General features: G+C 33.4%; 1 protein-coding gene across 3 annotated transcripts in view; it reads right to left on the bottom strand.

The window, feature by feature from the left end:
* WAC (WW domain containing adaptor with coiled-coil) overlaps window positions 1-18,769 on the bottom strand; it is a 114,219-nt gene that overhangs the window by 48,002 nt on the left and 47,448 nt on the right. For all 3 annotated transcript variants that reach the window (XM_072651837.1, XM_072651838.1, XM_072651836.1), the window contains exons 4-6: window positions 9,211-9,323; window positions 5,832-5,947; window positions 3,999-4,111 (exon numbers count right to left, since the gene is read on the bottom strand). In XM_072651837.1, the coding sequence (XP_072507938.1) occupies window positions 3,999-4,111; window positions 5,832-5,947; window positions 9,211-9,323 (342 nt within the window). The remainder of the gene's footprint in view (window positions 1-3,998; window positions 4,112-5,831; window positions 5,948-9,210; window positions 9,324-18,769) is intronic.

Genomic DNA, 18,769 nt, shown 5'->3' with positions numbered 1-18,769 from the left:
CGAAGTAGTTTCAGTAACTCTGAAGTTTATACAAAAAAATTGAAAGTACAAATGCCTTAATAATCAAGTTAGGATAAAGCTTTTGTGTATACCAAGCTAGGTTTAAAAACTGAATACAACTCTACTCTGAGCCACTATCATAATAAAATGTAACTTAATTTATCACCAAACCCTTATGTGCCAAGGAGAATGAAACTTTCAGGAAATAAAAATATTCACATTTATAAAAATTAAAACAAAAAGTATCCTTTCATGACATGCTCAAAGCAGCTATCTTTCTACCTTTATCTACAATGCTAAGTGTAAGCTTGCTCTCCTAGCTTAACACCATCTTTCTTGCTAAAACAAACTTCCTTGATTTAAGAATGGAGTCCTATCTACTTTCCACTCCCCACCACAACTGACCCCCCAACTCCTCCTACTGTCCAAAAACCACCACAAAAAATGACAGGACAAGGATTCATTTTTCTGGTTTTACAACACTTACCATCTGTGAACATCAGCCAACAATCTTATAATCTCTTAGGATATGTATATGGTAAAACTTGTAGCCAAAGCACTTTAATAAGTATCATGCAATTTTGCATGAAGCTATTAATTGGCATAACGACAACCAAAAACCCGCCTCCAATTAAGCTTACAATATTAACTGATCAAAGAAAATTTACTATTTGAAAGGGGAGGGTAGGCTGATAAAAGACTACTATTTAAAAAGCATACCAATCAACTTATAATTTGACTATGAAGAGACAGGCTTTTTTATTAGTTAGAAAATGAGTAAGCTACTCAAAGATGAACAATAATTAGCTTTTTATTGTGTAGGTTGTCATCTTAAAAAACAAAATATAACTATCCTGTAAAATGTATTAGGAATGTGATTGATTACCAAGAAACAATTTCTGCTTGGGCAAGTGAGGAATTAGTATTTCAAGGACAGTTTTCCCAAATGTCCAGGTCAATTTTCTACTTGACTGTAACCTTTATTATACCACCAAACAAGAATTCCCAAGGCCAATTTCTTTGCTTTACTGGATATAAAACTCATTTTTGTCCACTACAGAAAAATTCTTTGAAGTTCCATTAGTTAAACTATTACAGAGAAGTAGTAAAATACGTTCTAATTAACATTTTCATATTCCAATGTTGCAAAGATATGCTATTTCTTCCAAAACTGTATGTAGGTAAACCAAGAATTAGGCAGTGAATAGGTAAACTTCATCCACATAAATTTCATTCAAAGTTCTACAATCACTATACAGAGTCAATAGTCTATAAAGAAATGGATTTCTATAGCACATATCAGATGAGACATAATGAAATTGAAGGGAAAAAACAATGATAGTATAGCTGCATAGTATAGCTGCATCATTTGCGGCTAAAAATGAAGATGATATAAAAAATGTCTCAGACTTTTTACCACATTCAAACTCTTTCTGATGTTCAAAGTACAAACATCTATCACTTCCCACACCATCGTAAGGAAGATGGATTTAAAATCCCCAATTCTCTGTGTAAAAGAGCTACTATGGCAGATAGAGCTACTACGTAGATAAAGATGGCTTTGAAGAAAGGAAGACTTGGGTTCAAGTCCAATCTCTGGCACACAATAGCTGTGGGACCCGGAGCATATCAATTAACTTCTCAAAGTTATAGAGAAGGAGTCAAGTATCCCTTCTACCAATACTCCTGTAATTTTATGCTTAGAGGCACATAAATTCCAAGTGTCACATACATTTTGAGCACCAATGTATAGGAGGTACCAGGGACATCTTACCAAAGGCTATGCTTATGTAAACAAGGATGCTTGCAGATGATAGATAAGAGAACAAAAAATAAGGAGTGTTCTTTTCTCTCCTATTGCACTAACATTGTACAAAAGTATCAGAAATTACCACAAGAAACTGGGGCATGAGGCAGAGTGACCTCAGGGTTCTTCTCCCTAGACCCTGGATCTTCTACATAGGTCTATGTAAAAAAATGAGGAGGTTTCACTATTTTAAAAAGTATCAACAATCCCAAAACAAGGAGTTGGGGGGGGAAATTGGGCACTATATTCTGAAAGACACTTTTACTTGTTATTTTCCCAGGTGCACTTCTAATTTACTAAGCAATCAATCGATATATATCATACATTGAAAAAAACCAGTATGTTCAAGAGTAAGCAGATTTAAAATACAAAGGTTTTTCCAAAAACAGTAATTATAAAACACATCTACTAATGTTTAACAAGAAGAAACTTTATTTTAAATACACCTTAGTATCTATTAATATTAAAACTCTATCATCACAGTCACCATCAATACAAAATTATACAATTTCTACGAAGGCAAAAGAATTTTGCCACCTCCATTTCTTTACAAGTGAGCCTTTAAAAATTAAACAACAACCCAACAAAACATCATTCAGTCTGTTTTCTCATATGAAAAATAAAAAGGGTTGGAACAGGAAGGGAAATTGTATAATCTCAAAAGTCCTTTCCAAATCCAAAGTTAGAATTCAAATTTCCCCCAGCTTTTGAAATTGAGCGGTCAAACAACAGCATGACTTAGTTTAGTTACATTAAATAAATTCATCACAAAATAAAAAATCCTGATTACTGCAATATATTTAATGATTTAACATATTAATATATAATAATATATTTAATAACTTACTATCAAACATGTTCAAAGATGAATATGACCTTTAACATAAGCATACTTTCAAAGTATAACTAATCTCTACAAGAATCTAAATGTGAATGTAAAAAACTATAAATGTGTTTAACAACATTTAGATATATTATCACATGGAATTGTTCAAAGTAGCAAAGAAGAAAATATATGTGAATGTACTTTGTAAATATGGCTAAACCAAAACTGTAATTTGTTTATTTTTTACCTCTCAGAATTTAAAATAATCTACCAGGAGGATAAAACTAATTGTTTTTTATAAAAGATTTTCATGGCAAAGAAACTAAGCAATATAACAAAGTATCACTATTCTGATCCTCATAATTTTTTTTACCACCTAAAAAAAACAGCAAACTACCTTTGTAGCATTGCTCTACAATACTTTAAATACTTCTGTCTTCAAAAAAAAAATTAAACAAAAAAGTCATGTTTAAGAATTTCCACAACTGCCTTCCCTAATCCCCACCCCTCAACTTGACAAAAATCACATGTTCTTCTTGTAAATTGTATATTGGGTCAACTATTGAAGACGTCCCTGGAATGAAATATACTGAACCCTTTGGTGGCATTTCAAGCCTACAGAATTAATGAACTGTGAAATATTAATGATATAAAAGTAATCTGTATTTTTTTCCACAACAAAGATTCAGTTCCTCCCTATACAGGTAAAAAAAAAATATTATAACTAAGACTCTTTTTCTCATATGGTTTATGGTAATGTTCAGAAGGAATTGATCAATTCTGACAAGATTTTCCACAACACTAAATCATCCCAAAGCTAGCTGGAAATGCTGCTCAGATCACTATTCTCAAACAACATGGTAGCTAACAAAAGTGTTCCAACAGACATATTTTCAGTAATTTTTAATAGATTTTAATGAAATAGGTAAAGGTTAAATACAGACAGTATTTAAAATCACATGGTAAAAATTTAATTCTCAGGACATTACATTAATATGAAAAATTCGCAAAATTCGTTTTACCCACAATTAGTATTATCTTGGCACCAGATTCTGTTAGAGAGGCACATATATAAAAATGTCTGTCCTTTATAATCTGGTAGTACAACATAAATCCACTTAGATCTTCCCATCCCTCTAAGAATTTGTCAAATAACAACTAGTATTGCTACAATGCTATGTCACTATAAATTTTTAAATAAGCATTTGTTTTTAAATGGCAATAGGTTATGTAGGGGTGTGTGTGCGTGTGTGTGCGTGTGTGTGCGTGTGTGTGTGTGCGTGCGTGTGTGCATGCGTGCGTGCGTGTGTGTATGTACAGAAAAGTAGAAATACTTAGAGATACTTTCACAAAAATAATACTTACTTCCACCTGCAAACCCACTGGTAGCTGTGGTTTGCATCACCTCTCTTCTGTAATCCCTATCTTTTGGGAAGCTGTTAACTGCCATTTTACTTGCTTCTTTTTGTCTCTGCTCTCTGAAAAAAAACATATGCACACGCCCAGTAAAAAACTGAATGAAGGATATAGAAGTGAGTTACATTACAAGTAAGTTCTAAATAAATCCAACATTTCTGACAGATCTGAAATAGCTCACTGGGCATGTAGAGATTTGCCTAAACTCATTTATTAAAGTGCGGAATATAAAGAGATAAGAATTTGGCTGTCGTTCAACTGGCATGGGGGAAAAAGTTGGGAACAAAAAAGTTGACTAAAATTATTTTTCCAGACTGCTATAAAATTAGGCCCTTTCTTTTCATTACCAGTCCATTTCCATTACAACCAATTCTAATGAAGTTCACCCTCACACGTGCATATGTGCAAAATGATAGATGTTTACTATTGGTCTTTCATAGTTATTAAAAGGTAAGATGTTACTAGGTACACTGGTGGTGTTTTCTTTTTCACCCTCTATCCAATTCTGAATTTGGGATACCATTTCTAATAGCAATGATTACAATTAAGTTTTTTAACAAAAACTGAATAGAAAGGAACCTCACAGATATGAAAGTTTAGTGAATGACTAAAATGAATTTGCCCAAGAGTACACCACTACAGGGTAACAACAGTATACTATTCAGCTATATTCCAATTATCTATGAAGGGTAGATCTATGAAGGGTAGTCCAAAGAATGGAAAAAATGAATGCTACAGATTACTGCAGAATAAGAGTAATATTTATTTCAATTCCTTGAAAAAGAAGAAATCATTATATTTTCTTTTTCATATCCATCCCAGGGGAGTGGGAGGTGAAGGGAATACCTATGTCAAAAAACATCTATAAAAGAACTGTACTTAACCTAAATGGAGAAGTATTTTTATCCTAGGATTAGATAAAAGAGGAAACAAAAGATAAAATTCACAAGAAAATGGGACTAAAATAAATTAACTTAAAACACATTTTAAAGAGAGAATAAAATCCTCTATAAAATCAAACTGCTTTATACTGCAGTAATAGTCCTGTTTAAACAAAGGAAAGATTTGGTTATTTCGAAAACAGCAAATGTATCAATGCATATTATGTACACTGTTGGCAATAATGGCACCTGAGAAGAGCAATGTGCTTATGCCTATATTTATGCCCTCTAAAGTAACTGTACAGGATTCTGATCTAGTTTTCTCAATTCTTCTTACTGTTTCCCATTGGTCTTGCCACCCCTCTGCACTCAGTCTTTCTTCTTGCAATTCAATGGGACCTTAGCATGCAAATAACATTATAGCAGAAAACATTAATGTTGTACCAAAATAAATGCTTTCATTAAATAAATGGCTTCCAAGATAGTAGCTTTTAAGTAAATCTGCTCTATGATAGTTTTCATTAAATCATACTTTGTAAAGAATTATGACCAAGGGACCACCAAAAAAGTGTTCAATAAAAGATGTACAACAGAAGTTGCATGGGGTATTGAAAAATTAAATACCCTTCCCAGGATGACATAGCCAGCATGTGTCAGAGGTGGAACCCAGATCTCCTTGATGGAGATAGCTTCCTCTCTACAGGCAACCAAAAGCTGCCTTTCCAAAAATGTAAGCTGCAAAGCAGATGTTCATCTACATTGAAAGAACATGTTTCTTTACTTGAGGTGTCATCTGCCAAAAGAACTACAGATTCAATAGGACAATGGTATTCATAAAAATAGTATTTTAATCTATAGAAAAAATAAACATCTGTGCATCCTTTAAGTTAAAAAGAAATACCTTTCAAGCCACTCTTTTGGTTTTTCCCACTGTGAAACTTCTGTTCGACAGTTGTAGTAGTACTTTTTCCCAGAAGAACTGATGTGTTCAGACCAGTCATCTGCAGAATCATAAGACTAAAAAAAATCCACACACTTAAAAGGTTAGGCTACATTGTGTAATATCTTAATATTAAATAACAAGATCAATTATATAAAAATATAATGTGTGGTTATAAGAAATATATGACTGGCATCAAATAAAAGATAAGCTTACTAAATATTTATAAATGTCTTAGGGAATCCCACAAAAAATAGGGTTGTGATGTTTAAAAAGGCTTGAGAGACATAATATCTGGGCAATTTAATCATTTTTTTAATAATGCCAACATTTTAACAAATGGATGGTCATTTGGCCATTTTTCTCTTAGACCAAAACAATCAAGGCTGTAGGCTCAGGGCTAAAATGTCCATTGGAAGAAGGGTGTTCCCAAGGGTGGCAATCAACTCTGATTGTTTGACAACTAATGACAGAATGATTATATCATTTACTTCTATGTTACCCCCAAGCTTTGGCAATCTATTCAAAGAATTTATCTCTATCCAAACCTGAGTGGAGCACAATGGCTTCCCCATCTGAGTGGGGTCTGGAGAGAGAAGGCTAGCTCAACCTTCAGAGATGGAGGTCTTAAAAAAAGGGGAAATCTGAATCTCCCCAAATCACTGGTTATTAATCATTTCTCTCTGGGTAAAATGAAATTCAAAGCTATCATACTACTTATACAGAAAAAAAAGTGGTGAAATACAACTTTCCTGTACCCAAAAATGTTACAAATACTCTCTATACTACAAAATTTTTATATAAGCTAGGGTTTTTATTACTGTAACAATGACATCAATAACACAGCATCCACATTTCGTTATCTAATCCCTTTTCAAACATATTCTTGAAAAATGAGATTAAGCTGGGTATAGAATCATTTAAACAAATAAATTTAATTACTGATTCTAGATTAACTGGCATAGAAGTTGATAGAACACATTCTTTAATTTTATTATGGCAAAGCAAAATTTTTAAAATACTAGATCCTAGCTTTGATTTAACATTTCTTTATAATACTAAGTTTGGCCGAAAAGACAACATTAAAACTTATCCAACTAAAAGGGGAGCAGGTTCTGAGGTTAGATTGTGTTCGTGGGCCACTTTGGACTGGAGTAAACCCATAAATGTAATTCCATCCCAAGTTACCCCCCTTACAAGACATGCTAAGGAGCATAAAACAATTCAAGAGATGACTGGGAATTTGATTTAAAATGTCTCACCTGGTAGTGCTACAGTATCTGGGTTCAACTGGGGATAAAAATCAAAATTCATGATACTCATAAAATGTAATTGTTTAAGATGAAAGATTTGGAACCCAAACTTTATTGGGTATTCTTTATTTTACAAATGATGATTCTGAAGTTGAGAGAGGTTAAAGAATGTAAAGAATCCCACTTAGGTGATATAGATATTAGTGACAAAGCTAGGATTTGGATCCAAGTGATTCTGACCCCAAATCCATCTTTCCACTTTTCTAAGAGATTTAAGGATTCTTAGTTGATCCACTAAATCACTTTGCTTCCTTCACTACTGAAGACAGAACTGCCCCAGCCTTTTGGAGATTACTAAAAACAAAACAAAAAAACCAGAAAACTGTTTGTTACCCTGCCAATCTCTCAGAGGAGGTTAGGGAAATTTTAATAAGAGTTTTCTTTTTAACTTGATTCCCAATGTCCTCAAAAGTCCTATTTAGCAAACTATTTTTCTCCACACTACCCCCTATTCCAACTTTGACAATATAAAGGAAAAAAATCTACTTCTTTATCCAAATTACTATCTGCATGCTTCTATAAATGGCTTTGTTTTATCTTTGCAAAGGCAACGAATTAGAGAAGCTGGCAAATATTTATCCCTGCTTTTTTCTCTTAGTTCCTCAAACCCATTAATCTCTAGCATGAGAGAAAAAAAAAATCAACTATACAGACCCCTCCTTCCTTTGAAAGTACTATGGATTCTTTTTCATCTAAGGCTTAAAGTCTAACATCTGCAACTTTTAAAAAAATCATAAATGCAAATATTACCTTTAATAATACACAAGTAACTTCCCTATTCTTCTCTGCTACAGCTTCCTATCTCCTCAACATTAATTTGAAGGAAAAAAGAAATGATAACTCTAGATACAAATTAGTTTTGTCACTAAATTTCAAACTCCAGGACACTGCTCTCTGAAAAATCTTGCCTCTTTTTTTTTTTTTAAATTAAAGCTTAATGAAATTTGCTGAATAAAGCTGGACATGATTTGGGTATTTCTATGACTTAGTTACAGAACAACACTGGGTGGGCACCACCTGCTGCTTCTGAACAGGGTTCATCAAAGCCTCTCTGGCCCACTGCACAAAGAGAAGAGTTCCACAACTTCTCTACCCTGTTTCCTCTAACCTTTTGCAACAATCAAAAAATAGAATAAAAAGTCACAATTTCAGTGGAGCTGGGTATAACTTCTTAGGTAAATTGATATTAGGTGACCAAAATGTCTCTGGCAACCATCTAGACGGTAGAGATTCTGGAATAAAATAATCAGTATATAGAAATGAACTCAAACAATTCATTTCTATATAAATGTCTTTTAACATTTCAAAGACAGAGAAGAAAATAGTATCTGTTATTTTGAAGTTTTGAAGATGGAAAGATTTGCATGAACACAAAAAATGATTTAGGATTTGGGTATCTTCCTTGTAGACTTTTAGGTAAAAATTGATTTATAGTTATTCCTTCAAATCATCCTATTATTAAAAAATGACTACACTGAACAACTAATTTATTGTTCTGAATTCTTCTTCAAAATAAAATCCTAAGAAGTCAGAAGGAGGTGGGACTTGAGTTGCATACTTCTTGGGGTAAAATGTTAGGATAAAACATAGCAAAATCATTTAAGAATAAGTTTATTAGTTACACAGAAAATTTCACAGTTCTCAAATCACTCACCATGATTCCAAAGGCTTTCATCTGAAGCTCAAGATAGACACAGTAATACATATTTTATACACATATGTGAAAATTAGGCTCCCAGTTGTAATGCTTCTAGAATATTAGAACATTACCCACCCCCTAAATACCTCAATATTAACAATAAAATGTTTTTTTTTTTTACAAGACAGAATTAGTGACTATGATACATTTGGTCTAAATCTAATTCAAGTTTTGAAAAAATTATTTAGCAAAAATTCTTTACTGTAAAAGTAAAGAATTCATATTGTGTATTTTTTACAAAGTATTTTGATAGACATATACATTTCATTCTTCTAGTACCAACAACTGAAGGATAGTTTTACTTTAGGTTAACTCTATAAATACTTACTGCATCTGAAGTTTTGCTTGGATTTGGATTATTGCTTGGATTAGAAGAATGTGAATTTGAACTATGAAGAGCACTGTGGTTATGTGAATTTTCTTGTGGAGAGTAACTGGTCCCTAAAAAACAAATTATTTTTTCGATTAAATTTGGACAGAAGTGTAATATAAAACTTGTCTCTTTATTTTAACTCAAAGATTTGCGAACTAAATTTACAGTCTTGATAACAATGCTCCTAATATAATCCATAAACTGAGTTTATGAAAGTATTATAAATGTGATATACATGAAGAGTATGTACTTGGCTCATATATACCATGCAGTAGTATATATTATACTATGGGGACAAATCTCAGCAAAAATTTTCAAGAATCTCTTAACTAGTAGTATAGCTAAGATAGCTGGCTAGTTGAGCTAGCATTGTGTTTTGGCATGTTACACTTTACTTACCATAAGAAAATCTACATTTCCCAAACAAATTAAGCAAAGAGTAATTACTCATGGTATAAAATTACTTGTTTTACAAATGGATTCTTTATAGTGCTTTTTTTCTTTTATAATGTTTTTACTGATTTAATTTATCCCCAAATTTTCAGAACTTTTATGGAAAGAGGTAAATAAACCTGCACTGTAAAAGCAATTTAAGGAATTAACCAACAAATATTTCATTAAACCCTGTGTATAAAGGCTCTGTTAGATGCTGTGTAAAATAAAAAAACATAAATAAGCCAAAAGTTGATCCTAAATAAATTATAATCCACTTGGAAAAAACAAATTATAAACTCAAAAAGATTAATTAACAATCCAATAATACCAGAAATTTTGGTAGGAAGAAATTTCTAATTGACAAAAAAGTAGTTCCAGTATTCATTTAAATATGCTTATCTTAGGTGCTGAAGTGGCTGGAGAAAGCTTTGTAAAAGAGGATGGAATGAATAGCATATGGGTGGGTAGAGAGTTGAAGACTGAGCAAAGGTAGGAAAGTGAAGCACAACACATAAGCAGCTAGATCAAGTAGAAAATTTTAAAAGAGAATAACAAAAGATGAGGCTGGAATGACAGGTTTGGTCATATCTTAGAATGCCATACTACTAAATTTAAATGTTATTTAGTAAGCAATTATTTCTGAACAAGGGAATAAAAGCATCAAAACGATCTTTGAAAACATTAACCTTATGGCAGTGTGTAGGACTGATTGTAAGTGGTAAAGATTACTTAAGATGTTATTGCCTTAGTGCTGGCATGTGACAACAGCACAGTACTATACTAATGGAATTATAAAACTTAACCACAACATGGAAATAATGTTCCTATTAAGAAGCAAAATATTCTTGGGTATTTATGAGACTAGAGCTTCATAATGATATAAACTTAAAGTGACATTTTCACCTATGTTACATTCTTGGGCTATACCATACTACCCCTTTTCTTATTAAACCCTAAGAGTTAGTATACCTGTTCCTCTTTCCAGTGGTACCATTTATTGTTTCTGACCATGGTTTATCTATTGCCTAGACTACTCCCCTATCACTTTTTCTGAAACAAATACATAATCCTTTTGCCGCAATTTTAAAAACACACACTTGATGGAACTATGAACTGATCCTACCATTCTGGAGAGCAATCTGGAAATATCCAAAGAGTTATAAAGCTGTATACATTTTTTGATCCAGTAATAGCACTTCAATAGGTCTGTTTCCCAAGCTGATCAGGGAAAAAGGAAAACAACATGTATGTTCTAAAGTATTTATAGCAGCTCTCCTTGGGGTAGCAAAGAACTGGAAATTGAGAGAGACTCATGAATTGGGGAAAGGCTACACAAGTTGTAGCATATGTGCTGTAAGAAATAACGAGCTGGTTGATTTTGGAAAAAAACATACAAAGACTTGCCCGAAATAATGAATGAAATGAGCAGAACCAGGAGAACATTGTATAGTAATAGCAACATTGTCTGAAGATCAATTGTGAATGACTAAGTTATCATGAGCATTGTTATACTCAAATCATCTACAAAGGACCTATGAAGGAAGAATGCCACATACCTCCAGAAAAATAACTGATAAGCAGAAGTAGGTTTATACTTTTATTTATAGAATATACTATATATATATGCATATACACACGCATAAATAGTATATGCTATACTTCTTATACTTAGTATAGTCATACATACACACATACATAATATACATACATGTACATGTATTTGTGTCAAATGGCTTCTCTGGTGCAGAATAAGGGTAAAAGTGGGGTACTCTGGGGCACAACGGGGAGGGAGATGGTTCAAAATGTAAAATTCATCAACAACAAAAAAAATACTGCTCATGACCCCACAGTTTGGATGTTTTGGTTGCTGTTATTGTTTTACTTAGTAGAAAAAAAAATGAGTCAGAAATGTATATTTCTAGGTATACAAAGGAATCAAATAAGATTCTCATCTGTATTTCAGATTCAAACCCATCAAAAGCTAATCTGGGCATCCTATCACTTATCTGGATAGCAGCTTAGGTGATGGTGAGAGGATGATTTTTCTGAGAAATATTAGAAGAGTAGCAGCAGAAGAAAGGGGTAGAGAAAGCAGCTATGAGCATTACTCTCTCCTCTTTTCTTTCCAAACAGAAATCATCCTGTCCTGGCAGGTGAGAAGGAATAAAGGAGAACCAGATAACAACAAGGTCCAGACCTACAAAAAGCATGAGGATGAAAATGCAGTGGTCAGTGGTTCTCTACTACAATTCACAAGTAATTCTCTTCAACTAATATTTATTCAGTGCCTACCATGTATAAAGAAAACACTATCCTAGATGCTAAGATATAAAAAGTATATATCATCTGAGGACTGCATAGATTAAAATCAAAAGGAACCAGATTTTAGTTAGATCTCCTATGGCAATATTAATAGCTAACTAGAGCTTTAAGATTAAAGATTTGTCTCTATTATCCCATTTGATTCAAATAATTTTATGAGGTGTTATCCCCATTTTACAGATGGAGAAACTGAGGCTCAGAGAGGTTAAGTAATTTGTCAAAGATGAGAGGCTACTAGGTGTCTAAGGGAGGATTTAAACTTAGGTCTTTCTGACTCTGAGTTCAGCACTCTATACACTATTCCACCTAGCTGCCTCTAACAAAACTAATTAAGGTTAGATATGATAAGTACATTTCATATAGCTTGTATGAAGAAAGATACAGTTTGTGGATATGTTATGTATAGATATGTAGGGGGGAGAGTAAGCGAGAGAGAGAGAATATGTATATCCAACATTCACTTCCAATTACATCCCTAGGACCACTGTCTCCAAGGAACAATAAGGTGATCTATAGAATTATCCCTAGCAAAGTATGTTGGATACCTGACAATTTCTGAACAAGTCCTACTAAAACCTATCTACTGAGGCAAATGGCCTTTTTCAGATTTTGAGAAACCTGAAAGGCATGCTTAAGCTTTGGTACCAATTAATGCTATCCAGCTACATATAGAAAACTACACTACAGTGGCAAATAACAGCAGGGGTAAGCGATCCTTCCTGGTGGTAGTCTCACTTTATGGGCATTTTTTATTCAGCACTTCATCAGTCTATGGAACAACCACATTCCACACATGTAAGACATCTATCTGCTCTTCTTTCACCTTCCAGTCATAGTCCACATACACAAATGTCTAAGAGTTATACAACTTATGGCATCACAAGCACACAAGACCTAATACACTACAATAGTATTGCATATTGTATGCAATCTCAAGTGTATTGATTAAACAAATTCTTACTAAGAAACCCGAAGTTCCAAGAAATAAGCATAGAGATTTCTAAAAAGAAATTATAAATAAGATTTTGAATTTGTTGATATTGTTTGAAGAGAGTAAGAGATAACAAGGCGCAAGGCTAATTCTAGGCTCCACCCTCAACTAAAATTGCCAGCAGTTAACTTCCCTAGATAGATCCAAGACTGACCAGAACTTTGCCAAACTAGCAAGTCATAAGCAAGTTATCCTTGCCCTGCTCAGTTTCTACGCAGATTAACAAGAAATAGAAAAAGTAAAACCAACTGGCAATTTGTTATTTAATTTAAGTACAAAAGAGAAAACCAATAAACCATGCAATTTATGGCTCTAATTAGTACTATTCTCCTCTTATTTGGTTCTATTCATTTGAAAAAAACTTCTAAGAATTACTAATCTTTTGAAAATTAAAAGTTAACATTTCTTATGATCACATTGATCATTCTTGATTATCTTGGTATAGCTCTAATAGTTTCAGAAAATATCAAAGGGATTTCCTAAATATTGAGTCTCATTATTTCTTATATTGAAAAATTTTAGAGGTTACTACTCCAATCATCTCATTTTAGAGATAAGGAAACTAAGAATCTGAGAGATTAAGTAATTTGGCCTGAGGTAGCAAGCCAGAATTTGTACCCAAGGTGACCTGTCTCCAAGTCTTTCATGCTTTCTACCACATGGCTGTGCCCATCACTTGTTCAAAAAATATCAGTAAGGTTGAAAAAAAAAATCATAGAATTCTAGAGATATAACACAACTAAATGATTTGGTGTGAAATAAAAAAATATAAATATAAAAATTTATCTGGTTAAAATAGTCATCTATGAAAAACTGATACACAGTTTTTAAGAGGTATATGAAAAACGGAGAAATATAACAGGACTAAAGAAAGGGACCATCCACATGGTATCAAGTTCATATTTGAGAAGTAAAAATTTCATTTCAATTCCATAAAGTCCTATGTTTCTGAAGTAGGGTGTCCATATGATGTACACCTGGGGTGTAGGAAGAAAAATTTAAATTTAAGGATTTAAATTTGGTTTTTAATCCAAAAAAGAAAAATAATTGAGTTTTACTAACATTTAACATTCAAATTAACTACAGCACCCAGACTTGTTATCTAAAGGTATGCAAGGGAAGAGTAGGAGATAACGCGGAGTTAGACAGTAGTACGCTCATTTACCTATCTATTTCAACACACTGCAATGTGCTACAGTTTACATATACCTAATTCAATGGACTTACAGATTTTAACAAGTGGATTAAAAAGATAATTTCAGATTGAAGATACTATTAATAAAGTGAGCAAAAGTAAACAATGGATGAGTAAGTCAATGAAAAAATATTTACATGCGATGTCTGTTATGCACTGTGCTAAGTACACAGGATACAAATGTTAAGAACAAATAAACAGACAAACAAACAAAAACAGTTCCTGCCCACAAGCTTACATTCTAGCCAGCAGCTGTGACTAAGGAATAGTGTTTGGTTCAAGGAGGTTTAAGTGATGGCAGAAGGTACACACAAGGGAGATAGGCAACAAATGAGCTGGCCTAGGTAGAATGGCTAGATGGGGATATGAAGCTGAAACAGGGACCAGTCAATAGAAATGATGGGCTAAGTGGGTTAGTTTGAACACACTCAAGTTACCAATAAACTGGGGTAGGCCCTAGGGTGGAATTCCTAGGAACTGCTAGGGCCAGGGAATAAGAAAATCAAATTGACTGATTCTCCAATTCTTGGTACATGTTCATAAAGTAAAATTGATGAATTAGAGCAAATTCACTTTAGAAAGTCTGATACTATGTAGTGAACCTCAATCAACTAACAAGCATTTATTAAGCATTATGCACCTTATCTGGACCATGATTCTAATATATAGTTTCAAATTTTGCTCATTCTTTAAACTTAAAATTTTTGAACAGATTTAAATTCAATGAAATAAGAGGATTCTCTGGCTGCAGGCTTTTGGGAGGAAAAGTGTTTATGGTAAGTAAGGAGAGCAGTGTCCTAGAAAGGAAACTCAAGAAACCAGAGACAAAAACAAGATACAGTAAAAGACTAATAAATACCATCTCTTTCTCCTGCTCATTTTACAGATTTAGAACTGAGGCACACAAGGTTATATGACTTACCCAGTCCAAGGTCACACAGCTAGTGAATGTCTGAGGACGGATTTTGAACTCATGAAGAGTTTTCCTGATTCCAAACCCAGTGTTCTATCCACTACGCCATTTTTGTTGTTGTTCAGTTATTTCAGTCATGTCTGACTGCACCACTTAAATCTATCCACAAATCTCATATCCTGCTTTAAATTAAAATAAAACCCTTTTGCTAAACTTTTCCTGAATTCTGTGAACTGACTTTTCTGGGATCTTCTGTCATAAACAAAAAGTTTGTAAGAGTGTGTGTATGTAGACAGATATGTGTATGTACACCCACAGGATCACAGGTCCATATATAAAAGGGACCAGAGATTTAGAAACAGAATCTATCCATAATCAATATACATTAAGTATCTACTATGTGACAGCAATATACTAGGAGCTGAGGATAGAAGACCAAAGAATAAACAATCCCTACTCAATAAACTTACATTCTAACGGAGGAGACAATAAATCCATAACATATGTAGCATGAATATAAAAATAAGCACAGAAAACACACAAAATTTTTAAATACAAGGTAAATTAGAAAGGGGAGCACTAGTAACTAGGGAGAAAGGAACTGGAATCAGGGAAAGCTTCAAGCAGAAAATAGTCCCTGAGCTGCATCTTAAAAGAAGAGAGGGACTCTATAAGAAAGATAAGGAGTGCAAGACAGTGCAAAAGTATGGAGGAGATGGGAATACTGTTGGAAAAAAGATCCTCCAATGTGGTTGGATCTTAGAATGCAGAAATTCAATCACACTGGAAAGCTAAATGCAGGAGTGGGTATTTGATCCTAGAAGTAATGCAAAGCCACTAGAGTTGGTTCAAAGGGGGAATGACATGGTCAGGTCTATGATTAAGGAAAAATGCTTTGACAGCAGCAGTAAGATGGACTAAAGTAGACTGGTAAGATAGATGAGGCAGGGAAACCAACAATGCTGTTACAATAACTACAGGCGAAGAAGGTCTGAATTAAGGTAGTAGCTGGTGAAAGGAGAGAAGGAAGTCGAATAAATTAATGCTGTGCAGGTAAAGATGGCAAGACTTGGCAACTGAATGGATACGTGATGTGAATGAAGAATTCATTCTTCAATAATAATGTAATGGCAACATTACAAATCTGAGACATTGGAAAGATGGCAGTGCCTAATACAGAAATAGGAAAGTTTGAAAAAAGAGAAGGTTTAGGGGAGAAGATAATGAGATGATGAGTTTAGTTTCAGTCCTGTTGAGTTTAAGATGTTAAGACGGGACTAAAAGTACAAAATGTCCAACCTGCAATTGATAACCCAGAACTGAAATTCAGGGGGAAATTCTGGAGTCATTCACATAGGATGATAAGATTACCAAAGAAGAAGAGGATCCAGGAAAGGGCTCTGGAGAACACCCACAGCTAAAGGGAAGAATACAGATGAGACAGTAAAAGACTGAGAAGAAGACAATTAGGAGTTGAACTAGAGGATAGCAATGTCACAAAAACCCCAAGGAGAGTGAGGTCAATAGGGATTGGGATTGAATTAAGAGCATCAGATTGGGCAATTAAGAGCTGACTAGAAACTTTGGAGAAAGCAGTTTCAGTTGAGTGTTTAAAGTTGATGTTGAAAGCTAGAGCACAAAGGGTTAAGAAGTGAAAGGAAGCAAGTTGAAGCAAGAAGGTAAACAACTTTTTTCAAGGCATCTGGCTGAGAAAATGGGAGATAGACTATAATGGTTTTTAAGTAATGTAGCTAGTGAAGATTTCTTTAAGGATGGAGGAGTTCTGGGCTTGTTGGAAGGCAGGAGCGAAAGAAGTGGTCAAAGACTTAAGAGATGGGATTATTAAGAGTGCAAATCCCTACAGAAGGCAGGAGGAATGGGATTAAGTGCACATGTAGAGTAGCTGTTCATGGCAAAGAGAAGGGCCATGTTTTTGGTCAGGGAACAGGAACATGAGGAGAGGGTGGGACATGATAAAGAGTTTCGCAATAAGAAAACTAGGGAAAAAGGTAACAAAAAATCCCTATTTTTTGCATTAAAGAAGCAAAAGTAGGAGACTGGGGAGGGAGTGTGAGGAAAAGAAGGTTTGGAATAGCTATGATGAGGAAATGCCATTAAAGCTCATATAATTTAACCTGCAAATTCGATTAGATTAGATAGATAGATAGATAGATAGACAGACAGACAAATAGAGATAGCAAATGAGGTACACCTCTAGCCCAGAAAAATTGTGACTTGCCCATAATCACATAGCATTAAAAAATAAAAATCTAGCGGAAGTAAGGGTCCCTTCACTTCCTCATCTCTATATATAAATTAGAACAGTTCTCTCCCTAAAAAGCAAGGAAAGTTCTAATACTTGACTAGTTCATGTGGCCTCAGGCCATTCTGACTTCTTGGTCATCTAAAGGCATAAAAAGGCCCACTCACATAGAATTTAGGCCCTTCAAACTTAGCAGATATTTCAAGGACCAGAGTCAGTCAATGACTTGCCCTGTTAACCAGTAAACTAAAAGTGCTTTATCTTTTTTGAGAATTCTATCTACACTACAACTAAACAAACCCTTCTTCTGTTAACTTTAAAATTTTTAATTTAATTTAACTTTTAAATTTAAACTTTTGTTAACTGCTAAATTACCAGGGGAATGGCCTGTTTCAGGCATAATTCAGACATAGTTTTGCAAGTGGAATTCTGGCCCTCAAACTACAAATTCAGCATTCTGTCTCTATTGAATTACAATGCCTATTTAGAATGTTTCCTTCATACTAAATAGTGTTTACAAATCACAGCCCAAATCTGTTGTTCAAAGCTCTTAATAAAACATCAGAGAGTTTTTCCTAAATTTTAAGATTATAAAATCTATAATGCTAAGTTTAATACACAATATTGTAAATAAATCTTATCAAGAAATCATGGAATGTTAGAAATGTGAGGGGGTCTAGCGCACTTCTCTCCTTTTACACCTTGTAAATAGGAGTATATCAAAACTAAATGCTTACCCAGCACAATATAATCAATCTGGAGCTTATTAAGATTTGCGATTAATTTTTCTCAACACCCAAAATTATGAATTAAGGAATTAAAAAATATAATGCAGAATATTAGAATTTCATTCATATTGTATGTAATTGTTTACTATAAGAAAAGTATCAAACAGAGCAAAATGATAGTTGTATCATGGATAACTGACAGTATATAGTATGTTCAAAATACTAAGACCAAAAAGTATCTTATAATTCAACGTTTATGACTGTGTAATTTTTAATTATTCTCTCCAAGCATTTCATTTCTAACAAGTGTTATTTTAGGAAGTTGCATTTACTTTTGTGCTGAAATCGTATAACTAATGTTATTAGTTAAAAATATTTAGCTTATCACTTTCCCTAATAAGTTCACACTTAATTCTACTTTGATGGGCATCCTTTTTACAGTTTCATTATTAAAACTTTTTTTTCCAGTATTGTATACAAAGATCGTTTAAAATTTACACAGTAATGATGACAGACATGGATTATATATACTCCTTTTTAAAAAGGTGATAATATACTAAAAAACAAAGATACTACATCATCTTTCTTTCATCTTTCTTTTAACATCCAGCTTTTGGCCTTTCTTATGGTATCTTTTCCAAGATGTTATTCTTTGTTTTCTAGCATT

Source organism: Notamacropus eugenii, chromosome 3 (genome assembly GCF_028372415.1).
Source record: "Notamacropus eugenii isolate mMacEug1 chromosome 3, mMacEug1.pri_v2, whole genome shotgun sequence".
In the NCBI taxonomy this organism is placed as follows: domain Eukaryota; kingdom Metazoa; phylum Chordata; class Mammalia; order Diprotodontia; family Macropodidae; genus Notamacropus; species Notamacropus eugenii.
This window is presented reverse-complemented; position numbering and strand designations above follow the sequence as displayed.